At 42.1% G+C, this 12,896-nt stretch overlaps 1 protein-coding gene across 1 annotated transcript in view; it reads right to left on the reverse strand.

The window, feature by feature from the left end:
- evi5l (ecotropic viral integration site 5 like) overlaps positions 1-12,896 on the reverse strand; it is a gene marked incomplete at both ends in the record, with an annotated part of 68,124 nt that overhangs the window by 34,096 nt on the left and 21,132 nt on the right. The window contains 7 exons of the mRNA XM_084317958.1: positions 436-496; positions 4,109-4,206; positions 5,100-5,189; positions 5,482-5,625; positions 7,841-7,966; positions 9,416-9,490; positions 10,120-10,344. Of these exons, the coding sequence (XP_084174084.1) occupies positions 436-496; positions 4,109-4,206; positions 5,100-5,189; positions 5,482-5,625; positions 7,841-7,966; positions 9,416-9,490; positions 10,120-10,344 (819 nt within the window). The remainder of the gene's footprint in view (positions 1-435; positions 497-4,108; positions 4,207-5,099; positions 5,190-5,481; positions 5,626-7,840; positions 7,967-9,415; positions 9,491-10,119; positions 10,345-12,896) is intronic.

Below are 12,896 nucleotides of genomic sequence, written 5' to 3' on the forward strand. Positions count from 1 at the left end.
TACTGACAAAACTATGCAACATCAAAGCTCACATCACACACACACACACACACACACACACACACACACACACACACACACACACACACACACACACACAACCACACACACACAACCACACACACACACACACACACACACACACACACACACACACACACACACACACACACACACACACACACACACACACTGTGAGCTTGGAATTACAAGGATATATCTACATGCAGAGTACTTTAGCTAAACTACGTTTTAAAACATTTTGGGACCCTCTCGGAAACGAGATGCTGTATCTCAATGTGGTTTCCCCAATAAATAATTTCAATATAATATAACATCTGTCCCATCCTGTCCATAGAGTTACATTATATATAACTCACTTTTTACCAAAATGTTAAGATAGAATCCTGTAATTCCAAGGCCATGACCCCTCACCTTGATCTCAATCTGTTCTTCCATCTCTTTGTTTTTGATGGTGGTATATTCTTTCTCAAGTCTGGTAGGGAGAAATTAACAGAAGAGTTATCGCTATAGTTGTACTGACCAACTATAGGCCGATATCCAACCTCCCATTCATCAGCCAGATACTTGAAAAGATTTTATCAATACAAATAAACTCCTTTCTCAAAGAAAACAACATCATGGAGGAATTTCAATCAGGCTTCAGAACGCACCACAGCACTGAAACTGCTCTTACTAAAATAATTTGACCTCAGAATAAACTCAGATGCAAATAAAGTCTCAATTCTCGTCCTATTAGATCTAAGCGCAGCGTTAGTTGGTCGTTAGTTGGTCTTTCTGACTATGTATTAAACTGGTTATATATCAAAGGGAGAAAATATTACATCAGGCTTGGAGATCATTCTTCTGAGAAACATGACACCTACTTCGGAGTTCCACAGGGGAGCTGCCTTGGTCCATTCTCACTATACATGCTGCCACTTGGATACATCATTAGAAAACACAATATATGTTTCCATAGTTACGCAGATGACACACAATTGTACATCTGCGCTGAACCAAATGATCACACAGCTATTAACTCCATTACTGCCTGTCTCTTAGCAATAAACAAATGGATGACAAACAACTTCCTAAAATTAAATGAGGACAAAACTGAAATCCTACTAGTCGGTCCTATAACAAAAAGAGAAATGTTACAGAGCAATATGGGGCAACTTACTCCTTGGATCAAACCAGAAGTTACATGTCTTGCTGTTATAATATACTCAGACCTAAGCTTTAAATCACACATCAACAAGGTGGCAAAAACATCATGCTTCCACCTTAGAAACATAGGCATTTATCTCAAGCCGACTTGACTACTGTAATGCACTCCTCACCGGCCTCCCAAAAAAAAACACAGAACGACTCCAACTCGAGGACCAAGAGGAGAGACCACATCAGTCCAGTATTACTGTAGCTACTTTGCACTAGCTTCCGGATTTCAAGGTCCTCTTCTTTATATACAAAGCACTAAATGGAACAGGACCAAGCTACATTGCAAATTCTCTAGTCAACTATGTATTACGATCCTCTACTACTGGTCTATTGAAGGTTCCCAACCACAGCCTAAAGAAAAGCTATGGAACACCCTACCTTGTGTAGGTTGAAAAAGGCTAAGGTGAAGAGGTAAAAACTGTGTGGGAGACCCAGGCCTACAACTGCGCCATGAGAGAGGGAACTGTGCCCTGAGAGGGAGGTTTGCCCTGAGAGGGAGGTTTGAAGGGTCAAAGTGGGTATCAAACAGAAGGGAAGACTGTCAGGTTTTAAAACTGTGGTTACCAAACAGGGATGGTAAAGATGACTTTAAACTGTTAAACAGTCATCTAGAACTATTTTATTGCACTGCACTGTTGCATCATTTTACTGTCTATTACAGGGGTGGCCAACCAATCAGAGACTAAGAGCCACAAAAATGACTGTGGTACCACAAAGAGCCACACCATATACTGTATACAGTACCAGCGTTTCTCAACCTTTTTTTCAGTCACGGCACCCTTCATGTGTTTATAGGTCCCACCCTCTGGCCTCTGAAGTTGCTAATGTCTTTTTTATTTGGGCCTCACAGGGTTAAAAGTAGCCTGTGAGACCCACGGTTTCAAAATTACAAAAACACTTTTAGCCATTTAAAAAAATGTCTGGAAATGTTTATTTAAAAATGTTTAAGCACATGTACATAGTCAATGGGTCCTGTTGTTCAGCCTCACAATTCTATTGGATAGTAAATGTGTTTATAGGTCCCACCCTCTGGCCTCTGAAGTTGCTAATGTCTTTTTTATTTGGGCCTCACAGGGTTAACCTCTTAAGCCCGAGCGGTCTGGTACTGGACCGCAAATGACATCAGGCCATAAATACATATCTACAGAATGTATGAATTAATGTTGCGTTTTCTTTTCAACTGTAGCCAAGAGTAAAGACCCTAAAAACCCTGTCAAAACAGCAGTCAAAGTGTATATTTTCAGCAATACGTTTGTTTACCAATGATTTTAACTGTTATTAGTGACATATATGATTATAGAAATCTCAGGGCATTGAGTCGGAAACCGGCGCATATTGACGGGAGGAAGTGGCGCAGCCAAAAGTGAGTGTAGTCTTTTGAAGAGACCCAGGGCTTTTGATGGGCTTTCGAATTTCGAAAAACTACACTACCCAGCTATCGTCACTTTTTTATTTCTCTTATTTTTCTGGATTATCTCCCACAAACCTGGACGTTATTGCCATAATACAGAACACAGTTTGTTTCTCTACCTTTCTGTGAACGTCTAGCAAAAAACGGCGTTGCAATCTGATGAAAAATGGTGGAGAAATTTACATTATAAAAAAGTTACTGTACTTACAGTAGATTTCATTCACGGTTTGTGAATCACGCCTGGTGCTACTAAATCCAGATTGAACTCTGCCATTGGAAAGGGGAGATTTGGCCCGATCCATAGATGTGCGACTTGGCCATAATAAGGTAATTTATAGGCCTGATATTCTATAATCATATTTCAAATAGCATGTGTCCGGATGGCAGAATTCAGTACTGTATCTACAAAACCTTCTGTTTAATCATCTTCCCTTTATTCAGTTGCTTAGATTTTTCAGGTCTGGTCAATTTTAGCATGGTGTTATTCACAGTCAAAGATAAAAAAAATATATATATATAATTGAATTGATATTCTCCTTTGGTTCATTACAATTTACTCAAGCCTAGTAACAGACACAATATTTCTGACACTGGGAATACATTCCCTGAGATCCATAGATGTCCCTAGAATCAGATACCAAGAACATGCAAATGGACCATTTAATAAAAAAAAGTCTGTAAATGTTTATTCTACATCTTATGGAATGAATGAAAAATATATTATATATTTTTTTATTTGTATCAATGGAGGGAGGAGCCACACATTGGCGGGCAAAGAGCTGCATGGCCACCCCATTCTATTCTACTATTTTATTGCACTGCACTATTGCACTATTTTACTCTGTCTATTCTATTTGACTCTTTTTATTATTGTCTATTTTAAAACTGACATAGAACCAAACCATAAAGAATGTGGCCTGTTGGGATGTTAGATCCTAATGTGAAAAACTGTGATTCTATATGTTTGCACTTGTGCTCATTTTGTGCCTGTCTTTCTTTCTGCTGTGAAACACTTGTATGTATTCTTGTATGAAAGGTGCTATACAAATAAAGTTTTTTATTATTATTATTATTATTATTATTATTATTATTATTATTATTATTATTATTATTATTATTATTATTATTATTATTATTATTATACTCCCTCAACCATACATTTTACACCATGAAATTAAACCAAAAACACAAATCCACACAGGATTAAGCCCTTTCTACACAGGGCTTCAGTTAGTGTCACAGAGGCCTGGGACAAGACTTTATCTTTGGCCCTACTTTGGACTAATACAATTATCATCGTTATGGTGTCCCTTTGGGCCTCTATAGGAGCACAGGGCTGTCCTGGTTGTCCAATGGTTGTCCTGCTACCATATTTGGCGATGGTAAAATGGTAAATGGACTGAGTTTATATAGCGCTTTCTCAGGTCTGCCGAGCACTAAGGTATTGGTTTGTTTGAACACTAAAAGTGTCCTTACTTCTTCATCCTCTTGGGGTTGTATTTGACCTGGTAGGCCCTGAGGATCAGCTTGTCTGGACAGCTGTCAAACTGGTGGGGGATCACCTTCTGGAAGTGCTGTCAGGCAGAGACACACAGAAACACAGACGTGCTGAGAGCAATAGAGCATGGGAGAGCTACTCACTTCAATTCATGTATTATGAACTGGCAGATTCACTCTCTGAAAAAGAGATCCACTACCTTTTTGTCAGTGTTTTGTCAATATGTTGTTAGCAAAGTATGTATGCAAAGTGCAAACCCAGACTGTTCCAACGTATATTTTAATATGATGATAATAAATGGAATAACTCCCTGTATTCAGATTTGTAAATAGACCTTTAAATTATAACTTAAGAATCAAAAAGGCTCCAAAAAGGAAGTGGATGAGTTAGGTGGTGCTGACGGACGTGATCCAACGAGGTCTATGTGATGGAAAGACTGACGTGTGCAGTGAGACGACAGAGGGAGAGGTTTGAGGAGAGGTGATCCAACGAGGTCTATGTGATGGAAAGACTGACGTGTGCAGTAAGACGACAGAGGGAGAGGTTTGAGGAGAGGTGATCCAACGAGGTCTATGTGATGGAAAGACTGACGTGTGCAGTAAGACGACAGAGGGAGAGGTTTGAGGAGAGGTGATCCAACGAGGTCTATGTGATGGAAAGACTGACGTGTGCATTGAGACGGCTGTATGCTTGATGAAGGGACCATGTGCAGTGCACAAGAAGGATATTAATGACCCTTTTTGTTTTTTTGTTATTTTTATTTATTTAATTTTCCATGAGTGTTGTCTGTAAAAATGGAAAATTAAAATCTCTAAACTCATGATAATTTTTTATTTTTTTTACATTTTATTATATATTTTTTTAATCCACAGATGGATACGTGAAGCAGGATAGGTTATGTTTCTCATCATCTCATCGTGTTGGCTATGTGGTCTGGTATGTATTTCAGTTAAAGCTACGGTCAGTTACCTGTGACATGCCCTCCATATCCAGTTGAATGAGGTCGGTCTGGTTGTACTGCAGGATGGCCATACCCACACGGAAAATTATCTCTAGACCCTAGAGGCATACAAGACATAGGCCTATTACATCACACAGCAAATCCTTTTGAATTATTTGACCTCAGTGTACACGTGGAAAATAGAGGAGATATGAACATTCACTATAGTTACTGAGTTACAAACACACATAGAAAGCAAAACAGTTTTTTTTAAATACACTGTGCTCACAGACACAGACACAATGACACACACAGACACACAGACACACACACACACACACACACACACACACACACACACACACACACACACACACACACACACACACACACACACACACACACACGTACCTCATACATGAAGATGTCAAAGATGCGCGTGGCGACGGGCAGAGGGAGGAAGGTGAGGAAGAGGGTGAGGAACCAAGAGGAGGCGTACATGGAGGTGTGGAAACTCTGAGAGCGGAAATGAACGTTCAACTCTGGAAGTTGCTCCTATGGAGAGAGAGAGGGGAGAGAAAGAGAGGGGGGGAGAGAGCAAGAGAAGGAGAGAGAGAAAGAGAGAGAGGGAAAGAGAGCAAGAGAGGGAGAGAGTGAGAGGGGGAGAGAGAGAAAGAGAGAGGGGAGAGAGAAAGAGAGGGAGAGAGAAAGTAAAGGGTTAACCTTCTGTAGTGTGGTAGTGAAAGGGTTAAAGCATAATGACTCTGAGCTTGGAGAAAAACCACACAGTTTACAGTCAGACAGAATTTCATATAACATGACTAATTAAAAATTATATGATCAAATTTAACAAACTGAACAACTTTATTAGAAAAGCATAATCCTCATGCACTAAATTCAGGTTTCTGCTGCCACCTTGTGGACATTATGTCCATAACATAGTCTTAGGTCTCATAGGTGTACCTTGTTTTGTCGGTTGCAGTTTTTTTCTTTGCTGTTCTTAACATTTTGAGTGCCACGCGTATCGCTTATCTTTACCCCTAGAATGCCATCTTTATAGTAGTTTCCGCGGTCGTTTCACTATGTTTGCGAAGCTGTGTGTGTGTTCTGTATTATAGCTGTGGAGACATGGTGTGGCTCATTTTGACAAACATTACTTGTAGTGCAACATGGGAATAATAGTTTGTTTCCACACGCTGTAGTTAGTAGTTTATTACACGCTAAACATCGCGCATTTCCAAGATAATCCAGTATTTTTTCATAGATCGCGAGATAAAACGCGTTATGTGCAATAAGCCCAAACCGTTCTGGTTGATCCCCTGAAACCCCAAATACTCCCAAATCAAAGGTATATGACATGTATATGTACCTTCACAAAGTCATCAAGGGGGGAGGGGGGGTCGTTTTAACTCAAAACTGTGATCGTGTTTGCCGAGCATGTTTTTTGTCCGGTGAAACACAGAACTGTGATCGTTATAAAAACATGTTTCAGATTTGGTAAAATAGACATAGAATGTACCTTACCTTAGCCAGAAGGTATTCCAAGAAGAAAGCCATCGCGATTACCAGTGTATATGTCTATACACGTTTCGATGGTCAAATACGCTTAGGCAACGGAATTTCGAGGCATCAATGTGAATTTCTGTTCAAGCGGGAGGAGGGGCCACTACCAAGGGGAAAAAAGTGAGGCTGAGTATCAACCCCAAGCCATTGCAGTTCAGACACGGACGATACTGCCACCTGGTGATAGTTGATCGGCATTGCAGTTCTAGTGTATGTGAGTGTGCCAAAATGATGCAGATCGCTCCGGGCAAGTCTGTAGAGCGGGGATCAAAATAAAAAGATAAAAACGATCCAAAAAACGTAATATCTCGTTTTTGGCACTCGACGCTTGTCAAGCAAACACGTAATTTTCCGTTTTTGGGCACAGAATGTGTTAATAATAATCATAATAACTTTGTTTTATATAGCGCCTTTCATAAAACCCAAGGTTGCTTTACATAGGGGGAAAAAACTAAAATAACAAACATGGTGGACAGACACAACATTCAAAGTGGGAAATTGGGGGTTAAAGGCCAAGTTGAAGAGGATGGTTTTGAGGAGTTTTTTGAAGGAGTCCAGAGTTGGGAGTACTCATTTTATATATTTTATACCCAGTTTAATCACCTGTACATTGTATATTAGGAGCTGGCAGGTCGTTTATGTATGCAAACTCAGGCGTACGAGAACACACATTCAATTTAAGAATCTGTGGCATTCCTGAGTGCAGCTGAGAACACTTTGGCTGTTTAAGAACACATTTCCACACGTTCACAAGTCCAGCGGGGATCCTTCTTAGGTTTGGTCTTACGGAGTTCGTTAAGAAGATATTTAAGAAGACACTTAAGAAAATGTTCGGGAATGAGGTCCAATATGATTCAAATATATTCTGTATGTTTATTACTAGGGTTGGGCACCGAGAACCGGTGCTAATAGGAACCGGTTCCTAACCGGTTGTTAATTAATACCCTAGTTACAGTACAGCAACCAAATTAAACTGTATCAAGTCAATGTGAATAGTATGAAAAAGATTTAAGATAAAAAAAAAATTCATAAAAATCTCTGTGACCTGTTTTGACCTGCACCTCAAAGAATGGGAATCGCGAATCGTTTAGAACAGGAATCGAAATGGAGAATCGTAAAATCGGAACCGGAATCGTTCAAATCCAAACGATGCCCAACCCTATTTATTACTACACCAGCTGTCATTAAGCTGCTAGTGGTTCCCTACCTGTAACAAGTATTCAAACTGATAGATACAGAGGCCCAGCTCGGCCATGCTGGGTTTAAACAGCTCCCTCAGACGGTACTCCTGCATCAGACGCACAAACACACAGAAGGCCTCCTCCTCCGGCATCTGGAAGGTAAAGGACAAGCAGGAGGTCAAGGCTGTGTGAGGGACAAGATTAGATTAGATTAGATTAGATTAGATTAGATTAGATTAGATTAGATTAGATTCTTTAATAACCACACAGCCAGGCTGGTGGAATTTGTTTTCAGTGCATATAACATTGTTCCAACATAGAACATCACTTACAATACATACTACATGCAGTTAAATACATAGATACATGAATACAAAAACCACAATATCACAATTTATGTCCGTAACAGCAGAGGTAGGGGTATTGTTATAGAGTTCAGTGTCCGTATGGCAGTGGGGAAGAAACTATTTTTAAAGCGGGATGTTTTGGTGGTCAGGGATCTGTAGCGCCTCCCGGAAGGCAACAGCTGGAAGACATGGTGTGCTGGGTGAGTGAGGTCAGAGATGGTTTTTCTTGCTCTTCTTATTGTTCTTTGGCAGTGGAGTGATTCGAGTGACGGGAGCGGGGTGCGGATTATTTTGGAGGATTTATTGATTATTCTTTGCAGTTTGTTTTTGGAGTGAATGTCCAGACTGCTGTACCAAACTGTTATGGAGAAGGTGAGGATGCTTTGTATGATGGCCTGGTAAGGAAAGGGTGCCTTGATTGACACTTGAGACCTTTCGACGGCCTCAACATCAAAAGATAGGCCAGATTGGCGGGCGCTGTTCAAAATGATTTTGTCACTTAAAACTGTGAAATATGAATACAAAAAATTATCATTGTAATAGTGTTTCCTCTACTTTTGCCACTGAATACCCTGTCACTTAATCTGTATAACAGAAGTATTTATGTTGGGTCTTAAAATCTTAATTTCAGAAAACAAGTGAAAGGTCAAATCTGCCAATAATGGTGAGGTAATTCCACTTGTTTGTCTATCCAACTGAACTAGTTTCAAGATATTTCTTGAAACAAGTAACAATATCATGACATAAAACATTTGCACTTTTTTTTTGTAGAATACCTTTTAACAGTTAAAGGGATAGTTCTAATTTGTGTACCCCTAAGCCCTATTTCTTACTTACCAATGATGTTGATCGATCGGTAGAGTCCTTTCTCAGCATAATCCATGCTGTTCCTCATACTAACTCTGGATAGTTAGTCACAAACCAGTGCAAAGTCAATGCGGTCACGCTCCTGTCTGTACAAGCTGACTACGTTTACTTACACTGAAGTTTACTTTGTGTGCACTGTGGAGTACATTTTTGTGAGCCTCAGTCAGTTTATACAGACAGACTATCCCTTTAATACAAGATTAAATTACTTGTCAAGATGGAGATATTTTGTAGTGTAGGAAAGAAAATTTGATTATTTGTTTGAGTTGAAAGAAACATATTCTAGGTTATAGGCAGATTATAGACATTTTAAATATAGACATTATAGAGATGGGTGAACTGTCCCTTTATGGAATCATCTTCCTCTTCCTCTCAGTCGATTATTACCTGCATTAGCAGCAGACCAACGATGAAGGCACTGCCCTGGCAGTAACCCACCTCCCGATCTACCAGAGAATATGCCTGCAAAAAAACACACACACACACACACACACACACACACACACACACACACACACACACACACACACACACACACACACACACACACACACACACAGAGACACACACACACACACACACACACACGCATACACACACAAAAAATAAGTAAATAAATGAATAAATATGTATAATAAATAAATATAAAACAACATAAAATAAACATAAAAAAAAATTATAAAAAGCAAACTAAAACATGTATCCAACTATCAGGGCTGAAGCTCAGGGTCCAAACATTAACCCTTTCACTACCACACTACAGAAGGTTAACCCTTTCACTACCAAAGGGTTAACCTTCTGTAGTGTGGTAGTGAAAGGGTTAACCTTATGTAGTGTGGTTGTGAAAGGGTTAACCCTTTGTCGTGTGGCAGTGAAAGGGTTAACCTTCTGTATTATCGCAGTGAAAGGGTTAACCCTTTCTAACCCGCACTACCAAACGGTTAACCCTTTCACTGTGACAATTCACAGAAGGTTAACCCTTTCACTGCCACACGACAGCCGGTTAACCCTTTCACTGCCGTCGGTTGTGTGATAGTAAAGGGTTAACCTTCTGTCGTGTGGCAGTGAAAGGGTTTAAGGTGACGTTATACCTTCATGACGTTGAAGAGCACTTCCTGTCCCAGGCTGTCCTGACCCTTGAAGAACTCGTGCTCGGGGTAGGTGCGGGCGATATCCCTGCGGATCAGCTTCTCACACGGTGACGACATCTTCAGCAGCTCCGAGTACTGGTTCTTCACCGGCATGTCCGTGGCGTTACCCAGCAGCTGCCACACGATGGCCCGGAAATGGTGAGGGATGCCCTTCCTGATCAGTTCCTGCAGGGGGGGGGGGGGCGGTAGTAGGGATATGAAGAGAGAGAAAGAGAGAGAGAGAGAGAGAGAGAGAGAAAGAGAGAGAGAGAGAGAGAGAGAGAGAGAGAGAGAGAGAGAGAGAGAGAGAGAGAGAGAGAGAGAGAGAGAGAGAGAGAGAGAGAGAGAGAGAGAGAGAGAGAAAAAAATGAGACTCATGGAGTATTACTCTTGTTCCCCTGAATTATCTGAGTGTAGTGAGGTAGATTTTCTGTTGCAGAAATGAGAACAAATCATTTGGATATAGAAACTAGAACAAACATGTTGGTACTTAGGGATGGTGAGGTTTAGATTCTAAAAGATAACGTGAGAAAGATTTAGAGAGACAGAGAGACTGAAGGTCAATATGGATCTCTGCTGAAAGATTTCCAGCCACTCGATACAACTATCTTGTTGTGATTAATAATTCAACGAGTTTAGATACAGCAAGGATAACTGAGATGATTAAGACCACTGTGATTTACTTCTCATCGTGTTACTGCTTCATCCACATATTGTTGAGATATTAAAACGACTAAATGACGACTCTCTTTCATCATGTTTTCCTGTTTGTTTTGCTTTCCTGCATCAGCCGAGTTCGCCAGGCGTCCAATGTCATTTCATTTTCCATTTGTCCCGACCGCCATTTCCCCCCGGCGCACTCGGCACGCTCTCTCTCCCTTCATCCATCTTTCCTTCCCTTGGCGTTTTCTCCTCTTTTGTCCTCTCTCCTCCCCAGAGTCTCCTCTCTTATCCCATCACAACATCTATTTTCTCTCCCGCCTCCCCTCTCGTTGGCCGCTGCTGCCGACCAATGAAAACTAAAAGGCCTTTTCAGTGTTCCGGCCAGCTGTATTCTGGACCTCCCCACAGCTGTTCAACGAGTCTCCAAAAGGCCTGCCGTCATCTGGACATAAGTACAGTGACTGACGTGGGGCGGACGAACATGACGAACACCCTCTCTACCTCTCGGTTTGTCGCTTGCTCTCTCTCAGTCCCTCCCACGGCCCTCTCTATACCTTCAACAACCTCCCTTTCTTGGTTTTCCACTCTTTGTGTACTTCACCGACACGTTCGCTCCTCCTTACCGACCCACCTGGCGCGTCTCCTGGTCTTTCCCCTCACCTCTATCTATCGTTCCTTGATCCCTCCGCTCTATCACTCCTTGATCCCTCCGCTCTATCACTCCTTGATCCCTCCGCTCTATCACTCCCTGATCCCTCCGCTCTATCACTCCCTGATCCCTCCGCTCTATCACTCCCTGATCCCTCCGCTCTATCACTCCCTGATCCCTCTTCTGTTCCTGTCATCCTTTCTCATCGCGTCCCTTTTGCCTCGATCCCCTCTCGGACATTTTTTTTTTTTTTTTGGTCTTTTTCCCCCTCCATTTTTCCTCCGATTTTCTCCCATCCCAATGTTAGTCGTATGCCAATTCCCAGTCCCTTCCTGATCGCTGCGCACTTACCCCCCACAGTCAGATCATCTGGGAGAGTGGAGGCTACCACGTGCTTCCTCCGACACACGTCCAGCCAATCACCGCTTCTTTTCACCTGGCAGCGCGGATTCTCATTGAGAGGGCGTAGCGTGTGGGAGGACCACACTATCCCCCTCACGTCCAATCCGCGCTTAGCAGGCGCCCCGACCGAACTGTACGAGTCGCTGTTTACAACGACCCGGACCCACCCCGCCAGCTTCTCCCACCCTCTGATACAGCCAATTGTATCAGTGCAGACGGCCAGCCAAGCTGGTGACAACCCCGGAGCTGTGAGCTGGATTCGAACAGGCGAATCGAGCTCACAGCTCCGGGGCTGGTGACGAACGCAATCTCCGCTCGGCCACCTAACCGCCTCCCCTCTCGGACATTCTGACTGTAACGCGAAGGTCACAGTTTCGAGTCCTAGAGCAAGACACTGATCCCCCTACCTGTTTACATGTTATACTATGGCTGACCCCTCTGATGAAATGTGTACAAGTATGTGTTTTCCAGATGGATATGTGAAAAGATTTTTCTATGATGAATTACTGCTAAATAAATACCTATCGTCACTTCTCACCTCTCCTTGAGCTGTTCATATATCTTGCATCTCCATTCCTTCAACAATGTGTCCCCTTCTCCTCTCTGAAATACCTCTACCAATCTCTCTCTGTTACCCTCTCCTCTCTGACCTACCTCTACCAATCTCTCTGTTACCATCTCCTCTCTGAAAAACCTCTCTCTGTTACTCTCTCCTCTCTGATCCACCTCTCTCTGTTACCCTCTCCTCTCTGATCCACCTCTCTCTGTTACCCTCTCCTCTCTGATCCACCTCTCTCTCTGTTACTCTCTCCTCTCTGATCAACCTCTCTCTGTTACCCTCTCCTCTCTGATCCACCTCTCTCTGTTACTCTCTCCTCTCTGACCAACCTCTCTCTGTTACTCTCTCCTCTCTGACCAACCTCTCTATGTTACTCTCTCCTCTCTGACCAACCTCTCTCTGTTACCCTCTCCTCTCTGATCCACCTCTCTCTGTTACTCTCTCCTCTCTGATCCACCTCTCTCT

This window comes from Notolepis coatsorum (assembly GCF_963971535.1).
Source record: "Notolepis coatsorum genome assembly, chromosome: 7".
In the NCBI taxonomy this organism is placed as follows: Eukaryota; Metazoa; Chordata; class Actinopteri; order Aulopiformes; family Paralepididae; genus Notolepis; species Notolepis coatsorum.